Raw genomic sequence first — 26748 nt, forward strand, 5'->3', positions numbered from 1 at the left:
GAACGTTAATTTAATGCTGTCTTTAATTTTGCTCCCTCTTCCCCAAATCTTAGGACCTTTTAAGTGACCTCTATTCATTATATTCCCTTTAAGGGGCACCTTTTACTCTCTCAGAGAATTTTTACCTCTAAATCTTAACACTGCATGATTTTGTAAGAAGTTTGTATCCAGGAAAGAAAATGCATTTTAGATATTCTTTCTCTTTTTCAACCCCAGCATGAATTCAGGCTGCCCTACCAAAGCTGGGCAAGCATCTGGTTGCTGGGGTAATGATGGGATAACCTACTCAATGACAATGTAAATTCATAGTCCCAGTGTCAAGTGCTATGTGTAGAAAATGAGAGCCACACAATCACGTAAAGAATACATGAAAATATATGATTCAATGACATATGTATATGCAATGAAAAAAAATGTTCAACACAGGAAAATAAAAGTCTAATACCACACCCAGAGTTTAGTTTAAGAGATTCTTCTCAGAATCCTCATCCAAAATAATTCAAGGTTCTGCAAATGTATTTACAATTTACAGTCTCACAGAAATACAGTGAGACTCATGAAACTATTAGATAATGTTGGGTAACAGTTGTGAATACTAATGGGAAAATGACAGGTGGTACAGACACAAAAATGCTAGATGTTACATAATAAGACTTAATGAGAACTGTAACATTAACTCATTCAAATAATATTTCCTATTGTACTGAAATACCTCAGCATATAATAAAGCCTCACAAAGGCTCAGAGTCAATCCTGTGGCACTCACTTCATAGGGTAAAAGTGCCACTTAATAGGACCTCTTGGAAAGGATACAAAACAGATCAAGTTTATACTGAACTCTATGGAAAACAGTATTGTAGAGAGGTTCAACAGTGTATTTCATTAAATTGGTAAGTTAAAACTAGAATAGACAAAAAAAGTTTTTAAAAAATTAAACCAAATAAAGGCTGTAGACAAGAAATGATGTTTATTGCAAACAAACAAAAAACCCAAAAGAAAACAAACAAACAAAAAAAAACAGAAAAATGATCAGAAGCACAGCACATATAGTTAAGAATTTAAAAGCATCTTACATTCTGCCCTAATGGCAGCACAATTAATAGGGACAAAGGGTCGTCTTGCTGCCTGCCGCAGCCGGAGGGTATTTTTGCAGACCTGGCGAGCAAGTTTGGTCAAACATGTAGTATGAAGGAAGAAAGCTTGGCGGGTCTTCACAGATGACTTTGGACTTCCAGTGTTACGGACTGGCATTCCCTGTGTGGCCTGACGTGACATGTGACCTCTAACACGGGGATCCTGCAAGAACCAGAAACCAAAATCAACTAAAGTAATAAAATTCAACATTGTTTTCATCATGTATAAACATAAATGCACCTTGATGTATTCATTAAGATATGGAGATGACTCAACAGCCTGTCCCTAAAACCAGGTGTGGGCCAAGGATACCACATGGATCTTATGTGTTTATAATTCTCAAGATGCCAAAAGCTGAAGTGGAAAAAGCAAAAATAAATTGAGGACTCACTGAGAAGCTAATCTCATGTTATCAACTTTAGTATTGAGGGATTCCCTGAGGCGAAACAGAAGAAAATACTTTCTTTACTAGTAGAGACAGGGTCTAATATAGTTTGACATTTTCAATCTAAGAGAATTTAGCCACACTGACATTTCAATTACTCATGCCACAAGATTAAGGTCCTGTCATTTTGTACTTTTTTTTCAAAGAGCCAGGACAGTGTGAAAAGGAAGATCTGGCAAGAGTAAAATAAGATTAAAAAAGGTATTACTGTACATTCATCTTGCCTCTTTGATACATCTAATTTTTCAACAGCAGTTAATAACTTCTTCATTAGAATGTGTTTTCCAAATAAATCACTTTCTGTGAAGAAAAGCATTTGGACTATGTTTCATCTACATCTTGCTATACTTCAAGGATCCATAGTTTTATGAGTATGAATACGCTGCTCACCAACAAGGCTGTAATTCTGCTATTCCTTAAGTAGATGGTCTTTATGAATTCTTGTAACTGAGAAAAAAAAATCACCTAGCAGTCAACCATCTAGTGATGAGCCTCAGGGAACTGAGCCAGGCTTATCTCCAGATGACTGACTGATACGTAATCTTGAGAGGCCTGTATGTAAAGTCTTTCAAGGTTGGCGGGACTTGACAGAACTTGTACTCTGCTGGCACAGCACAAGAGAACCCAGGGTTTCTTCCTTCTGTGCCACGGGGAGACCCTAAATGGCTTTAGTGAAAAATAATTAGCATTATATACATAATGGAAATATTCACTGTGACAAAATAAATCTTCATTGGGCAAATACGACAGATAAAACAGTGGGGCTTACATTTCGCTCATTGCTCTATAGACTGGGAATTGCTACAGAATTTCAGTGCCTTTGGTGGGCGGAAGGAAGATCTGTGCAAAGATTGGCCTCAATATTTTCAATAATGTTTAATTTGGTAGTCAATAAATGATTAATGCAGTTAATGATGCAAAGATGTTAATGCTGCTAAACGTGATGCTTATACTTCACCACCCATTATGATCAAGACATTGCACATTGCTCTCCACTCTCACTACTGTATGGAAACCTCTTTCTGAATGAACTTCTAAACATCAAATCCCATTGTCTTTTATAAGTACTCTTCTTCCTTGACCTCACAATTTATTCTTGATAAGCAGAGATATTTGCTTTGTCTTCAGCTTTAGATACAACACACTAATCTTCTCACCATTCTCAGGTCTCTTTATCCTCATTCTAGCCCTTAAGGCAGACACGTTCCTTTTTGTGACTTCATTACTTCTTTCAGTGGCACTATCAGTCATCCAATTTCTTATTTTCAAAAGAATGGCATTATTTTTTCCTCTTCCCTCTACTATACTTGCAAAACTCATCAGTTAACAGGTTAACTTACTGACTCTAACTCTGCAATACTTGATGCATCTCTCCATTCTGCCCTATTTCACCGGTATACACCCCTAGTACACATCCTCATGAGTACCTACTGCAAGAGCCTCTAAAAAAGATCTGGCCTCTACTTTCCACTCCCAAATCTATTTCTTTTTTCCCATTGCAATTTTTTTATTTTTTTAAGTGTGCATATGGTCATGTACCTCATCTGCTCCAAAATCTACCTACTGCCCAGAAAGCAAAATTAAAACTTTGTTGCTTGTCTTCTATAAACTTGTGCCAGTCTACACAAGTAGGCCACCCATCCTTTCAAATCTAACTCAAATGCCACTTTCTCCATGAAACCTCTTCATCAACCTACTGGTAATAGTTCCCTGTGGTGTATCACATAATATCCTATTTTGTATTTCTCTAAGACATTAATTATGTTTTATAGTAATCCCTGTGCATGCCTAATCTCCCTACTAAACTGGACTAGGTCTTATCTTATTTTATTAACTACCCTTGACACTAACATAATCTGTTTCACAATCAAGGTACTTAATAGATTTTTACTGAATAATTTTTAAACTTAAATTCTTTGTTTACCAAGAGAGAACAAGACATTGAGAAACATATACTAAGCATTAAACACTAAAAAAACAATATGGCCTATTGTACACATACCTCTGTAGTTGGGTTGGGTGATAGCTTCTCTTCTTCTGTCTGTGTTGGCATTTTCAGGCCACCATATTTTTTCCAATACAGCCAACAGGTTGCACATAATCTACACTGCATGTTAGGTGGCCCCCAAGAATACCACTGGTGAGACTGTGTGGCTAAGAATAAGAAAATAATGTAGCTAAATTTATAGCCAACATAATAAAAATGCCCTATGGCAGAATTTCAAAGACATTTTTTGTTTGTGATCTTATTTCTATTTTTTTCTTTCTCTATTTTAAAACCCATTAAAAAGAATAAATTCTATATACACATGCACACACTTTAATAAAAGGATACAAAAACCATTTTTATAATACGTTCAGTGCCTAGTACACTTCAGAGGTTATTAAATAAGTTATCTTCTATACTGGTATGCCTTTTAAAAAAGATAAATTATAGAAAATTTAATTATAGAAAACATTAGGCAATCATGCTGATTAGATGATGAAATTAATTCTCTAAAAAGATACTCAATTATGTTATCTATTATCTACATGAATAGAAGGAAGAATTGCACAGATAAGACAATAATCACAGTCATTTTCATACTTAATTTAAGTATGGATGTGATTCACGTCTTTGGAAATTAAAACTCTAAATTATGAAGGCATTTTGTGAAAACCTAAAACAGGGGGAAGTCACCTTTTTATGGCTTATTTCTGCCGGCTACCTAACAATGTCGGAAATGGAAATTATTTTTCTCTCAAGTACATCGTTGTATTCGCTTTACTAATTCAACCATTTATGGTTCATAAAACTTCTCCTTGGATCAGAGCTGAGCTTGAACCTAAGCACAAGTGAGTGAATTTCAAACACCTTTCAATCACAGTCTTAAGGACCAAAGAATATAATAGCTAGTCATTTCAAAACAGTGAGAGCAAAGCGATATTATTCTATTTCTTATCTCTCTAGATATTTGGCTGTGATTCACTGTAGATCAGATCAAAAAAGTTTCCAAAAATCTATCATCCTGAAACAAATCCCACCAACACCATTTCACACACCCAGAAAAAATACCATTTACCTCTGCCATCTTCTGGAAAGTTCCTGATAAGACTGAACATGATAGAGCATTGTGACGCTCTCCCCCAAAATAAATTATAGCTCACACATTATCTATAGCAGTTAATGAAAATACGTCACAAGAATCTCAATGTCTAACTGCTACTAAGCTGGTCAAATTTTCTAAGATCAAAGTGCAAGTAGAAATGTGCTCTTTATGCAATTGCATTTATGTAATGGAGCCTGAAAGACCTAAGTCTTCTGTGAGCAGATGTTAAGTGCCACCAGAGCAGCACAGTCTCATTCATACCTTATGACACTCTACTCAATATTCCTAGTAAAGTATGGGAGTACCCTCTAGTTTCCTACTAATCCTAAACTTAACAAACAAGTCCCTTCAGTACTCACTGTAGCAGCTCTCACAGGCCCGTCCTATCAGTGCACTCTGAGGTTGATATGGGGTTCCCACAGCTCCATTCACAGTGTTGGGTTTGCCATTGCTGCCAGATATTTGGTTGGGATTTGGTTTGTTGCTTCAAATAAAATTTAAAGTGATGACGTAAATTGTTTCTGTAATGCTTTTTTCCAATAGTTTTAGTTATCTATACAGACAGTTTCCACTTTATGTAAATTCCTCCTATGCAAATCTGACTTTACCTAAAGAATTCTGAAAGAAATCCATGTTCTAAAAAAAACACCTATGTTAACTTTACCATACGGTATTGTGCTTTCTCTGCTTCTGCCCTCTAGCTCTGCACTCTGTAGCTTTCCACCCCACCTCCACCAAAAACAAACAAACAAACAAACAAAAAACCAAAACCTTAAAAAATACCCTTCAAGTGAAAACAGAAGAATGGATGTGTGGAGAGACCACCACCACCACTGCTACCAGCCAGAGCCAGATTGCAGGCTTGACTTGAGACCTCTGGAGTTACCATGAAAGGAGACCTTTGCCCCACTCCATCCACCTTCCCAGGTGTCCTGCTCCCACCTGTCTATCTCTTTGCCCACGCCTGGGTACCATGCGTGTCTGTCCCTGGCCCCCACATGTTACCTGCTCTCTCCCATCTGTATACATGTCCAGCCCCAATATGTCTGCCACTGCATGGTTCTCCTCTCAGTTCTGATCCCTGCATGTTCCTCCTCTTGCTCTTGTTTCCTCTGACCCCAGCCCCAACACGTCCTTGAAACATTGTTGGCCCCCTCCCTCCACAGGCACGCAGCCCCTTCCTGCCTCCTTCTCTCCTTTCCCTACATCCACAGGCAAATTCACATTACATAAAAACCATTTTATGTAGAGGTCTGAGGAACATCCACTTACATAAAGCAAGAAGTGTCTACAGTTGATTTACTACTTTACATGTAAAGTACATTTTTACATGTAAAAAATTATCAAGAAAAATAGACAATATGACATAATAAGCATAAAATGAATCTGACGTAAACAAAGAGCTCAATTGGAAAGAACTACTGCCTAAAGCCTCAAATGATGAGAAAAAAACTCAACTGGAAAGATATTGGTGCCTGATTTCCTGACACACTTTGCCCAAGTTACATTGATAAAAGCTCCCCAACCTTTTCTCTTCCTGATGAACCCTGTGGAACAGGATTTGGATTCCAAAAACAATGGAATTTCCTTGGAATTCAAAAGAAACAGCAAAAACCCTAAGTGGCTTCCTCCTTGCTTTTGTGGAAGCCCTCTTTGCCTTCCCACTATTCCTCCTGAATGCCCAACCCATAAATTCAATTTCTTGGTGAGAAGGTCAAAATCTCAAATGCAAAGTAAATGTAAAGAAGTCTGGACTGGTTGAAAGAACTGCTCTTGGTTGTATTATTGATTCTCTGTGTGACCTCTAAATAAATCATTTCACTTCTATCTTCCTTTATAAATTAAAAGTAAATGTGCCTGCCACTAATTGATGTCAAGAGGTATTCTAATGAGAAAAAAGAAGTTTTTAAAGGTAAATTTAAAGATGAAAATGAATTCAAACAGGTTTTTATTTGGACTGTTTCCATAGTTTTGTATTTTTTAGCTGAAAATATATGAAGTGAAAACTGGTGATTCAGCAGTTCAGGTTGAAAGAGTTGGCATGTAGTAATTACATTTCTGATTTTAAAAATGTATTATATATGGTAGGAAATGGTTACCCCTTGAGGTTATATTGACTAATTTACTATCACATATTTTCTTAGAAAATTCAAAAATGTTATGGGTTGAATAAAAGTTAATACAAATTAAGCACACTGTTGATATATTTCAGTTAAGAATTATGGAAAAGCACATAGTCTGTTTTGTAACTTAATATGGAATGCTACTTGGACTTTAATATTGGTAATAATGATTTGAGACTAAAAACAATGTTGAAGAATGAAGAGTTGTCCACATTTCTTGTCAAGGATCTATTATTCAATTTGAAGTTCAAGGATATAAAGAATAACTGTCACAGTAGATATAAATTAACCTTTTTTTCCTCCACAAATCCTAAAAGCAAATAGAGCTTATTTTACAAGAGATATTATGTAGCTTTAAAAAGGCAAAATACTACTGAGAAGAAATATCTTTCATGTTATGGTTTCTACATCTTAGCATAACTTTATAATCACATGTTAATCTGATCAGCATAGAAACCTATTTATACAAATGTATAAAAGTATATAAATGTTTAAGTAACCTCAAAGAAAATGCAAGAGAATGAACAATAATCTGCCATGGATCCCCAAAAATCTCCCTTTGAAGCTGCAACTTTAGGATCATTGCAAAGCAAGAGATAAAGACTCAAAAAATTTATGCAGATACCAAATTATACGTACTTTTCTTTGGCTGGAGACAAAACTGTTATTTGTGAAAAGTATGAAGAAGAACCTTAATTATTTCCTCAAACATCCTAGATAATCATAAGGTTTACATAAAGTCTGATTAATAAGAAATGTGTAAAATTCTAAGATTCATGAATAACAGAAGCATTTTAATCACAAGATATACTGTAAAATATAAATATAAACAAAAGCTGATTTGTGGGACAAATATCACATTGCATCTTTGAATGACAGTATTTGGCCTGTAAACCTGCACACAGAAGAATAAAGCTAGTGTTATTAGCCTTGAAGAAAAGGTTACTGTGAAAGATCATAATTCATTCTTTATGAGGCCACCTGTTCGTAAAAGCATGTATTAAATAATATATCTAAATTCAATTACCAAAGGACTCAGTACACTACAAAACGACAACAAATATAGCACTCAGCTCACAAAACAAGAATCTCTATGTGAGACTATGTCACACATTTCTTTTGTTTCTCCCTAAGTGCCTGAATAGAATTTAAATACATATTGAATATATTAATTGAACGAACAAACCAACAAAGCCCCAGAATATTTTAAAATACAGAATACTTTGAGATGGTAACAAATCTTAATTGCAAAGTAAGAAAAAAATCAACTATTTTCATCAGATGACACTATATAAGAGAGATATATTAGTATAAAGGGAAGGATCTGGAGACAGTCACCAAAGTGAAATGAAGTAGAAAGAATTCATTAGATTTTTTTTCTTGTGACAATAATTAACTAACAATCAACAAGCATTTATTAAGTACTTACTATGTGCCAGGCATTTCTGTCTTATCTGCTTCTATTTGTTAAATAAATTAAGGCTCAATCCCTAAGAAAGGACAGAGCCTGATGTGCAGAAACATGGAGGCAAGTATTAGGTGTTTGACCATAAGCTGAAACAAGATAGATGGATTTGATTATATTCTTCTCCTAAGTCTGAGAAATAGGCACTTTGCAACATCAGTTATACAAGGAAGCAATGAAAATGAAGACAGTAGGCCGTGGATTTTCCTTCGGGCAACTATGGAGAATGAAGATGATTTTTTGTTTTTTGTTGTTTTCCCCTTTTTGGTGAGGCAGTGGGGTTAAGTGAGTTGCCCAAGGTCACACACCTAGTAAGGGTCAAGTGTCTGAGGTCAACTTTGAACTCGGGTCCTCCTGACTCCACAGTGGGAGTTCTATACACTGCACCATGTAGCTGCCCTGGATGAGGATGATTTTGTAATCATCTGCAGAGTGCATGCTATGTCTGTGCTTCTTCCTCTATCCTGTTAACACTTATGAATGCACAAAGAACAGAATGGTCTCTTTCCTAGAGGAAGAAAATGGCTACATTTCTCTTCTCCAGGTTACCCAGAAGTTCCTTAAAAGAAAGGAAGTGGAGTTTCAAGAAGGAATCAAAGAAAAAAAAGATGTAACAGGTCAAAGGGGAATTCTCCCTAGTATCAGGAGGTGGAAGGAGGGACAAATGTGATAAAGAGAAGGAAAGAAAAGGAATACTAAATGCATGATCCTTTATCAATAGGTAGTAGAAGCTCATTTTGTAGGGCATAGAACTTCATTGTTACTGCAATAAATAACAATGACATTTACATACTACTTTAACATTGCAAAGTGTTTATTATTATCTCACTTGAAGCAGCTTCTTGAGCTCCAAGAAAGTATACGACTCCACGTATGGCACCAGGTATAGACAATCCAATAACTGTCCCTAGTAGCAAGGGTGATTTTAAAAAGTAGAGTACTGAAGTGGCTAGTTACTTATCTGACAAACATGAAAGACACTGCATTAAATTCTCAGGACATGTATCTGGAACAAGACAGCAAGATTCTTGAGAATTAACAAACCTGATTATCACTGCCCACTTCTAGTGATTTATATTGGGACAAACGATGTTGCCAAAAGGAACCTCGAAAGCACTGCCAAGCACTGAACAGAAAACTGAAGACCCTGAAGATATTGTTTTCATTACTCTTGCCAAATGAAGATAGGGCACTGAGAAAATAAAGGATGATTTTGGAAAAGAACAGCTGACTAAGAACATAGCATCTGACAGCAGAATTTGGATTTCTAGACGATAGCTTAAAATATAATTATGTCACACTCTTGGCTACAGCCACATAATAAAGGTCAGTAAAAACATAATTGCCTAGGAAACTTGTGAATTAATCAGGATTAACAGAAGGCTTTAAAATTAAACAAGAGGGGAAGGGAGAAAGCTAACCACGTGGGTCTGACAAACTAGTTACCAGAGAGAGAGTACTAGGTACCAAAATAATATCCAATAAAACTCTGACTCAGATGTCTATATACAAAGTAATAAATGGGGTGAACTAGAAAATGTTACATGAAGAAGTAAATTTGACTTCCCAGGTATCAGTGTGATGAGGTGGGATATATAACCAACTGGAAACATAATAAAGAGCTGGGAAGGATTAGTAGAATTGCACATTAATAAGAAACCCATGTGGCTGAGGAGGGAAAATGGTAGAGAACAACTGATCAAGAATTGATGGAGGGAGAAAGAGAAGTGATATGGCTGTGGGTTTATATAGCACCTAACACAGTGCCTGGCACATAGCAGGCATTTAATAAATGCTTGTGAACTACTCACTTGATTTTTACTGCAAACCACCTGAGTAGAAGGAATAATTTGGGAAACTGGTCACAAAGCTGTTATGGAAGCACATTATAGTTATGGAGTACTTCAACTATCTGGCCTTCTGCTGGAAGTCCATCATTGCTAAAAGCAGAGCAGTAGATACATTTGTGACCTAACTTAATGCCAACTTAATTCTTCAAAAGTTAGAGGAAACCATAAATCAACTCTGTGTGTGTGTGTGTGTGTGTGTATGCGTCTGTCTGTCTATCTGTCTGTCTAACTGCAACACAGTATAAGGCATTAACAGTTGGGAAGATCAGGAAAGGTTTAAGAGTACCTCTGCTGAATCTTAAAGAAATTGATGAATTCTAATAAGTGAAATTGTTATTCTTGATGGGATTCTAACCAATAAGAAATGGTTGGTAAAGTAGAAATAGGAACCTTAAGGGTAAATGACCAATGCATCAAAATTGTTTGTGGTAGTCTGACATGCTTGGATAAGTAGATAGGATTTTAAACTATCTAGAAAGAGAATAGGTAGAAACCACTGGTTTAGCATTTTGAAGGGGAAACTGGCCTTAGAAGCAATCAATCAAGATGTCTGGGGGCAAAGCAAGATGGTAGGAGTAGAGAGAGTGCTCAGCTGAGCACTCTGAACATTCCTCTCCAAACAACTTTAAAATAATACCTCAAATCAAGTTCTGGAGTGGCAGAGTCAACAAAAGATTAGAGCGGACATCCTTCCAGCTCAAGACAACACAGAAAGAGAGATCTGTGACACTGGAGTGGAAGCTGGCCTGGAGCACACAAGGATTAAACACCAGTGGTGGGATTAGGTGGTGAAAACAAAAACAAGTAGAAGCAGTTTCAGGAACTCCCAAGACAGAGATGGTAAAAGGACCTGGCAACTGGTCAGAAAGAGACTACAGGGGACTGCTTGCTAGCACTGGACACAGGACCAGACAATGTTTGGCAGCTTCACTACCTATACCCACTTCTGGGTCATAGTTCAAGGACAGGAGGAGTGCTTTCAGTCAAGAGGGAGTGGAGGACCAGAGAGACAATTGTTTGGCAATTCAATAATAATAAGCATACTACAAATTAGAATTGTGAGATTTTTACCTCATGTCCAACGAATTGGCTACTTGAAAAAGATGATGAAAGACAGAAATAACCAATACTGGTAGGATTGTGGGAAGTCAAGCAGAGTAATACCCTATTGGTGCCAAACTGTGAATTAATCCAACTATTTTAGACAACAATTGGTAATCATGATAGAAAAGAGACTATGCTATTCACACTTTGTTGGACATTTACCCCAAAGAGATCAAAAGACAGAGGGAAAGGTCTCAAACCTAACCAAAAGACTTATAGCAATTATTTTTGGAGCAGCAAGAAATTAGACAAAGGTGAGTCTGCACTGACTAGGGAATAGCTGAACAAATTGTGGCATATGAAAACACTCAAATATTTTTACACTGCAGGTAACAATGAACATTAAGAATTCGGAGAACAACAGGGAACTTTACACCCATTGATGCTGACTGAAAAACAAGCAGAACCAAGATAAATTTTATACACAATGCCTTCAATAACATAAAGGAAAAAAATAATAAAAAAGACATCAGAATTAAAATTGAAGCAATGATGAATCATCTCCAGGACTGAAGAAGTATTATTTCCCCTTTCTAGAGAGGTAATGGACTAGAAGTGTGAAATGAGGTATATGCTACCAGACATGATCAATGTGTTGTAGTTTTGTTTTGCTTAACTGGAGAAAGTGGTGTGTTGTTGCTGTTTTTTGTTTTGGTTTTTTTTTTTTTTGGTGGGGGCAGTACTGGGAAATAACATTTTAAAAATTGACAGGCTAAAGAATGCATTGAATCAAATGAGATGAAATTAATGGAGACAAATATAAACTGTTATACTCGGGTTCAAAAATAGCTTCACAAGTAAAGGACAGGGGTGTGGCCAGATACAGATTTAAATGGAGTGCAATCTGAGGAATATAGAAGGTTATACAGCTGCCAAAAAAAGTCAATGCTCTCTGAGGCTGCATTAAGAAACTCAGACTGCATTAGGAGAGGTGTAGTGTCCAAAATGAGGGAAATAGTGATTCCATTATACTCTGCCATCACAACTGGAATTCAGTTCTGGGAACTACCTTTTAGGAAGCACATAGACAAGTTGAAATACTTCCAAAAGAGGGTGATTAATGATGGTGAAGGGATTAAAAAACATGACATGGAAAGGTTCTGCGCACGTTTAGCCTGGAGAAGTTTTAGGGGGAAGAAGAGAGCACTTTAAGTATCAGAAGAGCTGTCACACACAAAAAGAATAAGATTTCATCTTCTTGGCCTCAAAGAGCTGAACTTGGAACAATGAGTGGAAAGTGCAAGGAAGCAGATTTAACATGAATACAAGGGAAAATTTCCTAAAAATCAGAAATTTATAAGGAATGGAACAGCTTGCCAAGGGCTCCCCCTCATTGGAATTCTTCAAACAAAGCCTAGAAATAATGTAGAAGGGACTCTTTGTCAGGTACAGGTTGGACTAGATGTTCTTAAAGGTCTCTTTGTACTCTTAGGGTCTTGAAGATTTTCATTGTGTTGATGAGAAAAATGATAGACAGCATCTTATATGCTTAAAATACAGATTCTGAATACTTCACAAAATCCATAAAATATTCATTCTAAGTAGGGTTGGCAAATGAAAAGATTAAGGCAAAATCTGCACAGCCTACACCACCAACAAAAAAACACATCTCAATTTACAAACTTCAGAAGTAGCAACTTAATAAAATCCACACAATTCATACACATATGCTTTCACAGTTGTGTTTTCTGACATTTTCTCCTTTATTATGAATGAGGCAAAATCCACTACATACCTCCCATTGCCTCTCATATTTGTCTACTTCGGTTTCTCTCACCGATTGACTTTCTGTCCTACGAGCCCATTTTTGCAGTCTAATATAAAATAGGCTCCCTTTACTGAGGAAGAAACTACAGCAGAAAGAAATTTGGTGATTTGATTGAGGTTGAACAGCAAGAATGGGCATAATTTGCAGTGACCCCAGCTCTTAAACTTATAAGAAAAGTTTCATTACTTACTAAGTTGGAATATAGACCTGTTTCAATTTGCTTTCAGCTTCAGCAGCTTTTAGGCGTTTCTAAATTAAAAAAAAAAAAGAACATTTTACATATAATGCATAAGAATTACTATTTCCTTTTATCCTTAAAATTACAAGGTACTTAAACCAAGCACCAATAGCCAAAGCTACCTTGACTTTATATCCAAACAGTAATTTTTGTACCTATTTTTAAAGATAAAATTTGTTAAAATAAATGCACACAGTAAATTTTAAGACACAAACTCAATATAGAGAATGATCAACAGAATATTACTAAGAATGCAGTAGATTACTTAAATGAAGATATAAAGTATACTATATCCCATTTCCATATGAATGATAAAAGCACCACAAAAAAAATCATGAAAAATAAAGACAAGGAAAATCTTTTTATAATTGTGACTTCTACTTTTTTAAATTTATGGTTCTTATTTTATTTCTTATTTGATTTTCTGAAAGTTAAAAAAGAATTCTTTCCTTATAGAGATATAAGGTGGAAACTAAGCTCCACAGTTCAAGGAGAAGAAAAACAGACAAAAAACAGGCTTTGTATGAGACCAACATTTACAGGGGGTAGAGAAAGGTGAGGAGGAAAGATGTAACCTCCCCAAACTCAAGGTATAAATTGAAAAGTTGAAAACTGCATATCACATTAGTTTATTTGGGCTCATGAGGAGTATATTAGAGGGGAGAGAATGAGAAAATGACAATGTTAACTCAAATCGAGGACTAATTACAAATACATTAAAAATAAACTAAGAGCAGGAAAGAAAGGGAAATGAAATCACATCATAGGATCAGCTTGTAAAAGTAAATTCATAAATTAAAACTTAAAACATAGGCCTCTGGGGTCACAATTATTTTTACAACAAATGAGCTTTGGCAAAGAAAATACAAAGGACAACCAAAAGAAGACACGTTGTTATGACCTGATATCAAATATAATTATTCAGATAAGAGAAAACCAAGATGTGTCAAGTGTTTCTCAAGGGTTTTTTTGGTTTGGTTTTTGTCCTGAAAGGAAAGTTTAGGAGCTTTGAGGATTAACTTTTGCCCAAAATGAAATTCCAGTGATAGATACAACAATCACATTTTCCTGTAGTGTCCCTTCTCAGTGACGCTTTCTTTAGTAACACACACACATAGTTTAATTAAAATTACCTCTGAAACTTATGAACAGTTGTAAAAATACCAAAGGATAAAAAAAAATCATTAAATCAAATTAAATTTTTTGTTTTGTAGCATCCTCATTCATTAATGTCAAAATGATAGGATTACCTGTTGTACATATCTGTCAGTAGTTTTCCACATGTAATAATATTCAATGATGCTAGTCAATGACTTCCATGGGAGCTGAAAAATAAACATTTTAAAATTTAATAAAACTGAAAAACTGAAGCTACTATATGCCCTCAAAAACCTCTCCTTTAAAATAATAAAACTAGTAATTTTATATAGGGAAGGTACATTTTATAATAATTAAGACTAAAGAAAACCAAATCACAACCCTCTTGCTATGAAACAGAGGATTTGGAGTCTGAAAATCTAGATTCGAATCATGGCTCTGCTAGTTCCTAACCTTGGGCAAGTAACTTGACTTCTCTGGGCCTCCATTTCTTCATTTATAAAATTAGAGGAATAATGTATTATGGGACCTCTAAATTCTCTTCCAATTCCAAATCCTATGATCCTATTTCCTAACATAACTGAAATTGAGCAAGATCCAAGCCATTAGACCCAATGGATATCAGACTACATCCCTTTCATTTTTATCTCTCACCATATTCAATACTCTGTGTGTTACAGATGTTCCATAAAAAGCTGGTGACATGAACTATATGGTCTTTTAAGAAACATGTTATAGTTCCACATGAAATGATTATCTACCACTTGAGAAATACAACAGAAGTAGTCAAAAAGAAGTAATGCACCTTTCTTAATAAATGCTTGTTGAATGAATAAAGGATGCTGACTTACAATCAAAGAGTAGTTTGAGAATTAGAACCTGGTCCATTACGTTTATAATTGCTGTAATTTGGAAGAAAGATGTGTACTTAAACTACTATTTTCTATAAATACTCAAATACAATATACCTCATATCCTTCGGTTTAATAGCTATGCACTATAGAAGAGGAACATATCTACAAAATGTACCCATAGTTCAATGAAGAAATTTGATTATTTCAAGGACTGACTGCCATAAGATAGACATTTTCCCTTAGCTATGGAATAGGAAAACAAATGAACCAATTCTGAAAGGAGGGTACAATTAATTTAGTGAGGTTGATAGACTTCAAAGTACAGACCTTTACAAAAAACCTAAAATATTTTAAACATTATTTGTCAATATCTCTAAGACCTAGTTCCTAGTTTATTTATTATTGGAGAAAGACTTCACAGTAAAATATCCAATTTCTTGCACCAAGAAAGTTAATTCACATCCATTTTCCCTTGCTTTGCTAATTAAAATCCCCAAAGTACTGTCCCTTTGTATCTACAAATTCATTTGTCCCCTGTAGAAATTTGATGTGCCCCCTTTTTAATCAATAAAAGTGTTCTATAGTTTCCATTTCTGAACTATTAACATAAAACCATGGTCATTTCAGAACAATAAACTGCTTTTCAAGGGGAATAGAGCTTTGTGGTTTTATAGAATTAAATTCAACATTTCTCCCAGTATTGTAAAGTACTAGAAATTTGTTAGACTATTTCTCTTCTATTAGGTTTGTAACACTAACAGTTGTAACAACTTTTATAAGGTGACATGAATGAAAAATATTAAGAATTTAAAGGAATATAGTCAGAGTTGCATGAAATGATTCAGAGTAAAGAAATCAGAACCATAAGGACAACAATGACTACAATATAAAGGCAGCATTGAGAAGCAACCAAATGGGTCAAACACAATAGTCAATGTTGGTACAGTAAGTACTCCCTTTGAGTTACCCCAAGTTTGAGGTATTCCATAGGTCTGCACTCATAGAACTGTAGCTCAAGAGCCCTCCCAACTCTTGTGTTCAAAGTTAGCTAGCTGACACAATTAGCTCAAAGCAATGGCATTTACTGAAACAGCATAGTATAAACAACAGTAAAAAGCATTCTTTCCATAAACCTAGCGTGTACTCCTTCCAAATATAGATTGTGTCAGTGGAAAGTATGGGCATACACCAGAGTTCACAGGGACAAAGGGACACAGGCAGCTAAGGCAACTCACACTTCTGGTCTACAGGGTCTCAGTATCTTTCTGTTCTGTCCTCATTCTGCTCTCCACGGATCTTGTTGAATAGATCTCTTAGCTGGGCTCCCTGGGTCAGCTCTTACCTATAACTCAACTTCTGCCTGCCAGGGCTAATTCTCTTGATATTCCATGTGGACCCTATGGGACTGATTTTTTTTTTTAATTGGGTGTGGTATCTCCTATTGGGTAAGTTTTTGGCTAATGACTAACACTTTATACTTCTATCAAGAAGTGACTGAAGAACTTCACTCCCAAAAGAATATCAAAGAACATGAATGGGCTCCCTCCTTACTCCTCCATAACACCTCACTGTCTCTTATACCTCCCCATTACACCTGGCAATTTCCTCAAGCAAACCGGGGAGGATTGCCAATTATACTCTTAGGTTTTGCTTAATCATATTTGGTGTGCACGTGTACTTTGTAGGAAGGTTCCTTGGCCTGGAAGTGTGACATACAGTAACAGAGTATACCAATAAAAAGCGAATTAGTGTGCCCTAGTATACAGGTACCAGATAAATATATGGGGAAAGTAACCTAAAATTTAGTAAACCTAAAATATTTTAGTAGTCATGAGATAATGCAAGATGAACAAGTTTCCAAACTTAAGACTTTAAACACACTGGAACAAACAACTTCAGAGAAACATAAATTAAAACAACCCTGAGACTATACTTTTGCACCCCTATTAGCAAAAATGGTAAAAGATGAGAAAACTCATTTTTGGTGAGACTGTGGGAAAATACGCTGGCTTATTCATTGCTGGTTCAGCAATGAATTCAACAATTCTGGAAAATAACTTGTATTTATGAAAGAAAAGTTACTGAACTCTTCAAACCTTGACCCAGAGATCTTATTTCTGGGATCATAACCCCAGGTATTCTAAACCTCTTCTTAAAACATGCTACCTGGTGCACCCTGGGTATCATCATTATCCTTTTCCACAGGAATCTGGATTCTGACCCAGGGACTCTAGCCTTTAATAGATAAGTTTTTCTCTCTCTCTCTCTCTGTCTCTCTCCCCCTTTTCTAACTCTCCTTTATGTACTGTCTTCCATCATTACAATGCAAGCTTCTTTCAGGAAGGGACTGTTTTGCTTTTTTGTGCTTGTGCTCCTAGTACTTAGCATATTATCTGGTACGTCATAAGTGCTTATGAAAAGTTTTTTTTTATTCACTTAGGCTATTGAAAACAAGAACTAAATACTTATAGCAAAAACAACAATATATGAGAATAATTAGAGAACAGCTGAACACACCGGTCGTGACTGTGACTGAAATGTACAGTAAAAGAATATTATGAATTCAGAAAAACATGGGAAGATTTGTATGAACTGATGCAGAGTAAAGAAAGCAGAGTCAAAAGAACAATATATGATTCTGTTTTAAAAAATGAGTGAGAAGGTAACAAAACTGTGGTCAAATAAAATGGTTAAAGACTTCTGGCAAGATGGCAGAGCAAAAGGTCCTTCCTTGTTCTTCCTACCATCACCTCAGAAAATCAAGAAAACCATCAATTAAAGTAATGAAATTAACAAGGAGATGTATGGCAAATTTGACTAGTTTTATTGATGTTAAATATTAAGATTTCTTCAGCTATTAAAACTTTATTTTAAATTTTATTAATATCTTTGTTTTTATATTTCTTCTAAATATATATAAATATCTAAATATGTAACTACTTCCCTATTCAAAAAGTCATCCTTTGTAACAAATTTTAAAAAAGAAAAATGTTCATCAAAAACAAATACTACATTTATTATATCTGGTTATTTATACAGTATATCATACTTACAGTCCCTACCTCTGCAAGTAGGGAAAGAGGGAGGTAATTCAGTTTTGTGTTTTTGTCCTTTCAATTTACTATTTGCTATAGTACACTGTGTATATTTTTTGCTGGACCTGTTTAATTCCCTTTTCATCAGGTCATACAAATCTTTCCATGCTTCTCTGAATTCCTCATATTCATCAAGTTGTATGGTACAGTTTTATCACATTACATACATGTAATGTAGCCCATATTTGCATACCCCAAAACAATGCCTTGTCCACACACTGATTAGCAGCTAAAGGAAGTTTGCAAAGCACAGGGGCTTTCATTTCATTTTGACTTTTGCTCCAGTTGATGAGCATCTACTGTTCCTGGTTTTCTACAGTGAGAGCTCTGGACCAAAGGGCATGCAAAAAAAGTAAATTTTATTAAAACTTCCTGTCACTGGATGAAAGATAGAGAGAGAGAGAGAGAGAGAGAGAGAGAGAGAGAGAGAGAGAGAGAGAGAGAGAGAGAGGAAGGGAGGGAGGGAGGGAGGAAGGCAGGAAGGAAGATTGGATCAGTGGAAGAAATAAGGTAATTAAGACACAGAAACAACAACAGTAGTCTACTGTCCAACAAAGTCAAGAACATGTACTGAGGAAGGGACCTTTTACTGGTCAAAATGGGCTTTAAGAGGTAAATAGCTGGAAAGGAATAAGGATAAGAAAGAGAGTGGATATACAGAGATAGAGATTTGGTTTTCTAGAAGGGAAAATGTATGTCCACAGGGACATCCAAGGAACCATCCTCTGTGAGAGATGTCTGCAGGGAGCAGTGAGGAGCTCTTGGATTAAAGCAGAGACAAGGAGCAGCAATGGACAGAGCCACACTAAAAAGGAGCAAATCAGGACCTTGCCCTTCCCTTGAAGTTTGAATAAGTCCAAGTCTAGGGAATAGGAAGAAAGATAACAAGATCTGTATGCTGTTTGATTCTTTGGCAACCTAAATGCTTCTCCTCACCTCCTCTTGTTAGAGGAAAAGGAGGAATTTCCATCCAGAAGAGTTCAGAAGAATAAGTTTGGAAGAATGGAGGTTCACCAATAGGGAGGACTGCTTGACTCCTTACTAACCCTGACTTCTTTCCCATTGTACGGTATGTATTTGTTGGATTTGGGGCTTGGAGCAAGTAGTACTTTAAGTCTGGAAGATGATTTAAGTTTCTGTGAAGTTAGGACTTACTAGAAAGGGAAGGAATGTTGTCTTGGCTACATTTTGGGAACAGGTATGAGATCCTTGGGGCAGCTAGATAGTGTAGTACATAGAGCACTGCATCTAGAGTTAGGAAAACTCGAGTTCAAATCTGGCCTCAGACACTTACTAGCTGTGGGACCCTGGACAACACACTTAACTCTGTTTGCCTCAGTTTCCTCATCTGTAAAGTAAGCTGGAGAAGGAAATGGCAAACCATACTAGTATCTTTGCTAAGAAAACCCTAAGAAAACTGGGGTCACAAAGAATTGGACACGACTGAATGACAACAAAAATGAGATCCTTACTTTATTTGTAGTTGTTGGGTTAAATAAAGCTGTCCTGTTGCCAAGAGTGCTGATAGCCCTTTTCCCTTTTAGCAGAGACTTAGGTACAACACAAGTTATGTGTTACCTCTAATAGTAATCATGCTACTTTCATTTCTACAGTCCACATTTTCAACGTGAACTTTACATTCTTTTGTCAAAGCCTGTTCTTATGTTAATCCATAAAACCTCTCCAGTTTTCTGGGGCTGGGATTTCCTGTGACAAGCTACCTGCTCAAGGCACATGCCTGCTATTTTTTCTCTTTTCTAGAATCATCTATATATTTCTCAAGGCTAGAAACTTCCGATTTCCTAATAAAAAACCTAACCACTCATCATAAAACGTTTAGCCCATTTCAACATCCCTGGTATATATTGCTATACTGAACGATGATAAACCTAGGAGTCCTACCCACCAAACTTGGAAGATGGGTAAGAGCTTGTTATAATGATGTGTCTAGTAAATGGGACAACTTAATGGCATGTGCCCTTGTTCTATCTCCTGCATGCTGCCCTAGCGTGGCAGGTGGGTACTGCCCTAGCAGTCTCCTCTTGTTGGCTTTATTACTACTTTCCTTCCAAAGTCCAATTTAAATCAAACAGACTTTCCCTGTGGGAGTGGAAACACTCCAAATAAAGATCCCATGCATTCAGTATTAAATGACTGGGTCTAATTTTTCTGTAAAGCTCCCTCTAAGTTCCCAAACCACTGCACTGGACTAAGTCAGTTCATTATGGTTTTTGCTTATGTTATTTATTGTCTGAATTTATCAAAACAGTTACAATAATGATTTTAATTGTGTTCATTTTACATTGAGTTATTGCTGCTTAGAGTTATTTACTCTTAGCTGCTCTGCCTATAAATTTATAACATGTAAAAAGTCTTTTCAACGGATCAACAAATTCAGCAACACCAACATCTTTAATTTCCATGGTTAATTACTATGCTTTGTTATTCAAATTTAATAATCTCATTTTGATAAGTCATTCATATTTTAACCTAAGAAAACAAAAAATAGCAATTAAAAGAGAAGCTATTAAGAATTATAAAATACAACCTAGTTATTCCATCTGATTATCCTTCATTTCCTTAGAAAACTGCTCTCACAGTAAGGTTCAACTCTTAAATTCTTCTAGTACCCAAACTAATACATAATATATGCAAATAATTATGTTAAAAGTTATCAAAAAATTTAAGTCTTAATCTGGTGATCAAGGTACAGAAATCTCTCAGACTCTCAGATCAAGAAAAAGGACATTTACACACACCCAAGAGAAATGTTATGTTCCTGTTTGCTCACTGGCTAAGTGTCTGATTTTAATATGGTAGAGGATTATATCACAGTCTCCGCAGTAAGCAAGACGGAAACAATCTCAAACACTAACAAATAATTTCCTAGAGCTGATTTTAAAGTAAAGCTAGCTAAAGGTATAGTATCTACACATTTGTGTACCTATAAAGTCTACACACTAAATTTGCAGGCATACATATTTAGACTTTACTTTTTTAAAGACAATTTTATAAAATACATTATAAACCTTTTACAAATTGTTATCTATATTCACAATGTTGAGAAAAAAATCACTAAGCTCACCCTTAAAACAAAGTTGAGTAGCCTACACTCTGAATTAAACCTCAGATTCCTTCATTAAGTGGGTTTATTACGAAAGAAAAAATGTGTTTGTTACTTCCTCTAGAAGCACACATGTTAAAATGACAGAGTGTGTTTAGGGAGATGCAGAAAAGGGAAAATACTAAATTTATATAAAATTGTACAATAGAAAGTTTGCCATTTAATAAATTACAATTGACAGGATACAACAGAAAAATTTACATGGTCTTCCAAACACAAATATTTGATATGAGTTGAAAAGAACTGAAACTAGGTTAAGTTCTGAAAATAATATTTCCAAAAGAAGCTCTAAATATCTTTTCCAGCACTTTGCAGAAATTAAGCAGATTGCTTCTCTTCATGAGAAAGCTAACGATGGTTCTGAAGAGTAATTTTTATCAATTACAACAATTTAGACAAGCAAGCAATGTTGTTATATTGCATTACCATGATAAATGTTCCAGAGTTGGACAGAGGGTAGAATATAGGGGAAAAGAGATCCAGGTCTGTGATTTCATCATTCTGGAAGTTCCCCAGTACGGACATTTCCTCCACCAGATATCCTGTAAATTATCTTAAGAGAGTTTCCTGGGACACTGAGAAGTCACACAGCTAGTATGCTTTGGAATAAAGACTTCAGACAAGGACTTCCTGACTCCAATACGGGCCCTCAATCCACCAGCCTTATCTCAATGTTGCATTAACTATAACAAATGAACATGGAAATCATCCTTTCAACTTTTCTCCCCTTCATACATGGTAGAGGTTTTATTTCATTCTCTGAGAAAGAAGCAGACTCTCCCTTTGCTAAGGTCACCCTCTCCTAACCTCCTGTGGGAGTTTCCCACAACAACTTCTATATGCTTCCATGTTTTAGACACTAACCTCCTCCATTCTTGGATTCTTTCTCCTTCCATAATTTCCCTCACACTATTTAAACCCTCACAATCTGAACACTACTGAAATTTCTTCTGCTGAATCATAATCTTGAGGTGCTTTAAGGTGGGTTTTCTGTCATAGGCCCTTTTCATCTTGATACTCTCTTCCTTGGTCACGTTTATCAGTAACTATGGGCTCAAGAACCATCTCTATGCAAATGATACTTTTTTGTGTGTATGTGGGGGAGGGGGGAGAGGCAATCGAGTTAATTGACTTGCCCAGGGTCCCACAGTTCCTAAGTGTCTGAGGCCAGATTTAAACTCAGGGCCAGTGATCTATTCACTGCATCACCTAGCTGCCTCTATGCAGATGATTCTTAAAGCTATAGATACAGACCTAATTTCTCTCCTGAATTCCAATCCTGCGTCATTCAAGACTACGTTATGGGCATCTACTCATAGTTGTCACATCTGCATCACAAAGACATCAAGTACAAAATATAATCGGTTATCTTCCTCTCTGCTAAATTTGTATATTTCTTTTGAAGTCTCCTTGCCTTCACTAGAGCCAACAAGGTTTGTAACTTTGAAGTCATTTTCATATTGTAGCTCTGCTACTTAGCATCAGGGCCTCTAAGTGGCACAAGGGGTAGAGTGCTGGGGCCTGAAGTCAGGATGACTCTTCTTTGTGCGTTCAAATCTGGCCTCAAACGCTTACCGGCTGCATGACCCTGGGCAAGTCACTTAACCCTTTTTGCCTCAGTTTCCTCACCTGTAAAATGAAGAAGGAAATGACAAACCGGTATCTTTGCCAAGAGAATCCTAAATGGGGTCCATGAAGAGTCAGGTACAACTGAAAACAACTGAACAACATCAATATGATCTTGATCAAGTGTCTTAACTTCTCTTCATCCACACATATCCATATGTATATATACATATGTGTACATGTAAAATAAGGGGGTTGAACTAGATGATCTTTAAAGTGCCTTCCCAACTCTAAATCTATGATCCTATAATCTTTCGCCTTAACCAAATCCAATCAGTTTCCAAATTGTATCAGTCCTTCTCTGCATCCCCATAGCCGCCACCTAGTCCAGGCCTTGCCTCTGGACTATGGCGATATCTTCATGATTGTTCCCCTGCTTTGTTCTCTTCTCACTGCTATTCATCCTGTACATGGTGATCAAAATAACCTTCCTAAGGCAGAGAGTTAACCACATCACTGCCCTGTTCAAAAATCTTGAGTGGTTCCTCATTGCGTCTAGAATAAAGTATGAACTCACCAGTCTGCCATCTATAAACTTTCATAAGCTGGCTCCAACCTAGTTTTCCAGCCTTACCTCACACTGGATAAGTAGCTATTTGCTGAACTACTGCAAATACCATTTGTGACAGCTTGTTTCTTTCACATCTCTAGTTAAGTTTCTTTCACGTAAAACTAAGAGTAATCTTAGTTATCTACCTGGTATGTAGAGTTATGTGAAATAGTATTCAGAAAGTAGCATCATAAAGCTAAAAAAGAAGGCTGAAGGCAGATCATGGAGAGTTTTTAATGGTTCAGGAAATCAGACTTTATTCTGTATGCAATTCACATAAATCCTCAATAAATGCACATTTAACTTACATGATTTGAAGCATTTTAATAGTAACTATGGTTGAGGAAATTAGACTTTATTCTACACGCAATTAATATACAGTTAATTCTCAATATTTGTACATTTAACTTTCATGATTTCAAGCATTTTAATAGTAACTTCTTTTCACTTTCCTACTGACAATTGCACACATTTGTGAGTATACACAAATAGATGAAAAAATGATAAGTGCAATGGCAACAAGTTTATATTCCCCTGAAAGAAGGCAAGTACTCCTAAAAGTGTTCATGAATCTGCTCCAAAAAGTACTAAATTAAACTCTCAAATACACACAAAGGGGGAATTGAAAAAAGAAAAAAAAGGAAAAGCAGCAAAGTTTGTGGATACATGAGAACAGCACAGCCCTCCCCCACCAGTCACCAGGGTAGAGTTCCAAGCTTCTCAAGTAGCTTAAAATTTTGATAGATACCTACAAAGTCAAGATGCTCAACCACCTATGAATTTGTTCCCAATGTACACATATATAAACACCATGTGGGCAAAATACACTAACTAGGACTGAATCTGAATCTACTATTTGTTTATACAAGAGAAGGATTTTTAATCTAATCAAATTAACCAAAGGTTTATCTATTTTGTTGGGTTTTTTCATAAAAACCAGCTTTTAGTTTTATTTATCAGCTCAATAGTTTTCTTACTTTCAATTTTATTAATCTCTCCTTTCATTTTCAGGATTTCTAATTTGGTGTTTAATTGGGAATTTTTAATTTGTTTTTTCTATCTTTTTCAGTTGCATGCTTAAATCTGCTCTTTCTCTATTTTACTGATATAAGCATTTAGAGATATAAAATTTCCTCTGCCTCCCACAAATTTTTGTATGTTGTCTCATTATTGTCAGGACTTTTAATCTAGAAAAAGGATTAACTATGTTTCAAAAGATAAGAAGATAGACAGATGCGAAAGGGAAGAGATGATTATCAAACATGAGAGAGGTACTAAACTCACAGAGAGAGTATACAGCTGAGAGACTGACCAGTGAGAAACTAACTGGAGGAGTAATTAGCAAGTTAAAATTATAAGTATACCCATGTTATTTAATGAATTTCAATTTCACTACAATAGGAAGGTTTCTCTTTTTTTCCTCATTATTAATGACATTTTAGATTAACTTCGTAAGAAAAGAATTATCACAACTAGTCTCTTGCTAAAAATGTATAGTAGCTCTACCTCTTATGGAAGTGCCTCTTGGGGGTAAGTAGTATATGAACATGGGAATTATTTTTTGTGATTGCAGAGGCAGTATATATGGTCAAGAAACAATGTAGTCACTGTCCCTCCAGAAAAATCACATTGAATATACAATAATATGTAAATTGAAAATATAGTTCAGTTTTAAACAACTGAAATAAAACTGATAGGCTACTCTTGGAAGCTTTTTTTTTTTTAATGACTCACCATTTTCTTTATTTGTACAAAATAGTGAATAGAATAATCATACCCTGACTGGGAAAAACTGGTAGTTTAGGGTTTCAACAAGTCCTTCTGTCCTAAAGCATCTCTTTTGAAGGCTTGGGACTAGCATCTTTAGCCCCAGCATTTTGGGTTTGGACTCAGCAGGCTTAGCAGCCTTGGAATCACTGGGCTTTGTGGCCTTAGAATCAGACTTGGCTGCCTTGGGATCGGACTTGGTGACCCTGGCGTCAGATTTGCTGGGTTTGGGGCCAGATTTGGTAGCCTTGGCATCAGACTTACTGACCTTGGCGGCAGACTTGGCAGCCTTGGGGTCAGTGGTTCTGGCAACGTCAGAGTCAGGCTTTGTGATCCTGGAGCCTGGCCGTTTGATGGCGACTCTAGGGCCTGGATGCTTGGTGGCTATCTTATGGCCAGCACGCAGGGCACTGGCCTTGGGAATCTTGGGCCTGAGAAGCTTGGCCTTGGAGGCCTTGGTGCTCAGGGCCTTGATGGCCTCTGCTCGTGCTTTGATGGCTTTGGCGTTGTTGGCCTGCATCTTCTTCAGCCCCTTCTTGTTGTGTTTCTTGGCAAAGTGCATATTTCTTAGAAACTTGGGGTCAACCCCTTTCAGAGACTCCTATCTCTGTGACCTAGGTTTCTTGATGCCATTTCTGTGCCATTTTCGTGATTGGTTATGGGTGGTATGGTTCTTAGACTTAGCCATCTTTACACCACAGCCTGCGCTTACAGGCAATCCACCGAACGGAAGAGGCCAAAGCGATAGAGAGAAAGAAGGTGGAAGCTTCTTCTAAGTCTCAAATGAGAACCTCTGGTTTCTAAGTAACAGTTTAAAATATAGCAGCACAAAATGTCAAAATTTTATAAGGCAGTAGTTGCTATACCTAAAGAACAGCAGAAAGAGTCACACAAGTACCTACATGAATTCTGGAGGTAGGGAGGGGACCTGAGGCCTCAAGGCCACATGTGGCCCTCTAGGTCCTCAAGTGCAGCCCTTTGACTGAATCCAAACTTCACAGAACAATCCCCTTAATAAAAGGACTTGTTCTGTAAAACTTGGACTCAGTCAAAAAGCTGCACCCAAGGACGTAGAAGGCCACATGTGGCCTTGAGGCTGCAGTTTCCTCACCCCTGAGTCTGCTTCCTCATATGTGAAATGAGGGGATGGACTAAATGACACCTTCCTAAGATCCATTCTAGCTAAAAATTCTCTGACAGTATGACTCTAAATGAGATGATGTATCAGAACAGCCATGCTATCAAACTATCAGAATAATACTATGATGTATTAATCATGAGATAAAATTCACATGACTGAACAGCTGAAAGATATTACAATACAGAAAATATGAAGAAAGTCGAGTCATATCCTAATTTTTATAGCTGGATAATTAGGAGGTACTAAGTTTAAGACTTTGCTCAAAGGCACACAGAGA

At 36.4% G+C, this 26748-nt stretch overlaps 1 protein-coding gene and 1 pseudogene across 2 annotated transcripts in view; both read right to left on the minus strand.

Annotated features, from left to right (window-relative positions):
* MTA3 (metastasis associated 1 family member 3) overlaps positions 1-26748 on the minus strand; it is a 206790-nt gene that overhangs the window by 25357 nt on the left and 154685 nt on the right. For both annotated transcript variants that reach the window (XM_027865082.1, XM_027865081.1), the window contains exons 10-14: positions 14467-14541; positions 13169-13227; positions 5028-5152; positions 3582-3733; positions 1074-1296 (exon numbers count right to left, since the gene is read on the minus strand). In XM_027865082.1, coding sequence (XP_027720883.1) covers positions 1074-1296; positions 3582-3733; positions 5028-5152; positions 13169-13227; positions 14467-14541 — 634 coding nt within the window. The remainder of the gene's footprint in view (positions 1-1073; positions 1297-3581; positions 3734-5027; positions 5153-13168; positions 13228-14466; positions 14542-26748) is intronic.
* Positions 25289-26061, minus strand: LOC114045231 (annotated as a pseudogene).

The sequence above is a fragment of the Vombatus ursinus genome, unplaced genomic scaffold (genome assembly GCF_900497805.2).
Source record: "Vombatus ursinus unplaced genomic scaffold, bare-nosed wombat genome assembly UNPS02014778.1, whole genome shotgun sequence".
NCBI classification, from domain to species: domain Eukaryota; kingdom Metazoa; phylum Chordata; class Mammalia; order Diprotodontia; family Vombatidae; genus Vombatus; species Vombatus ursinus.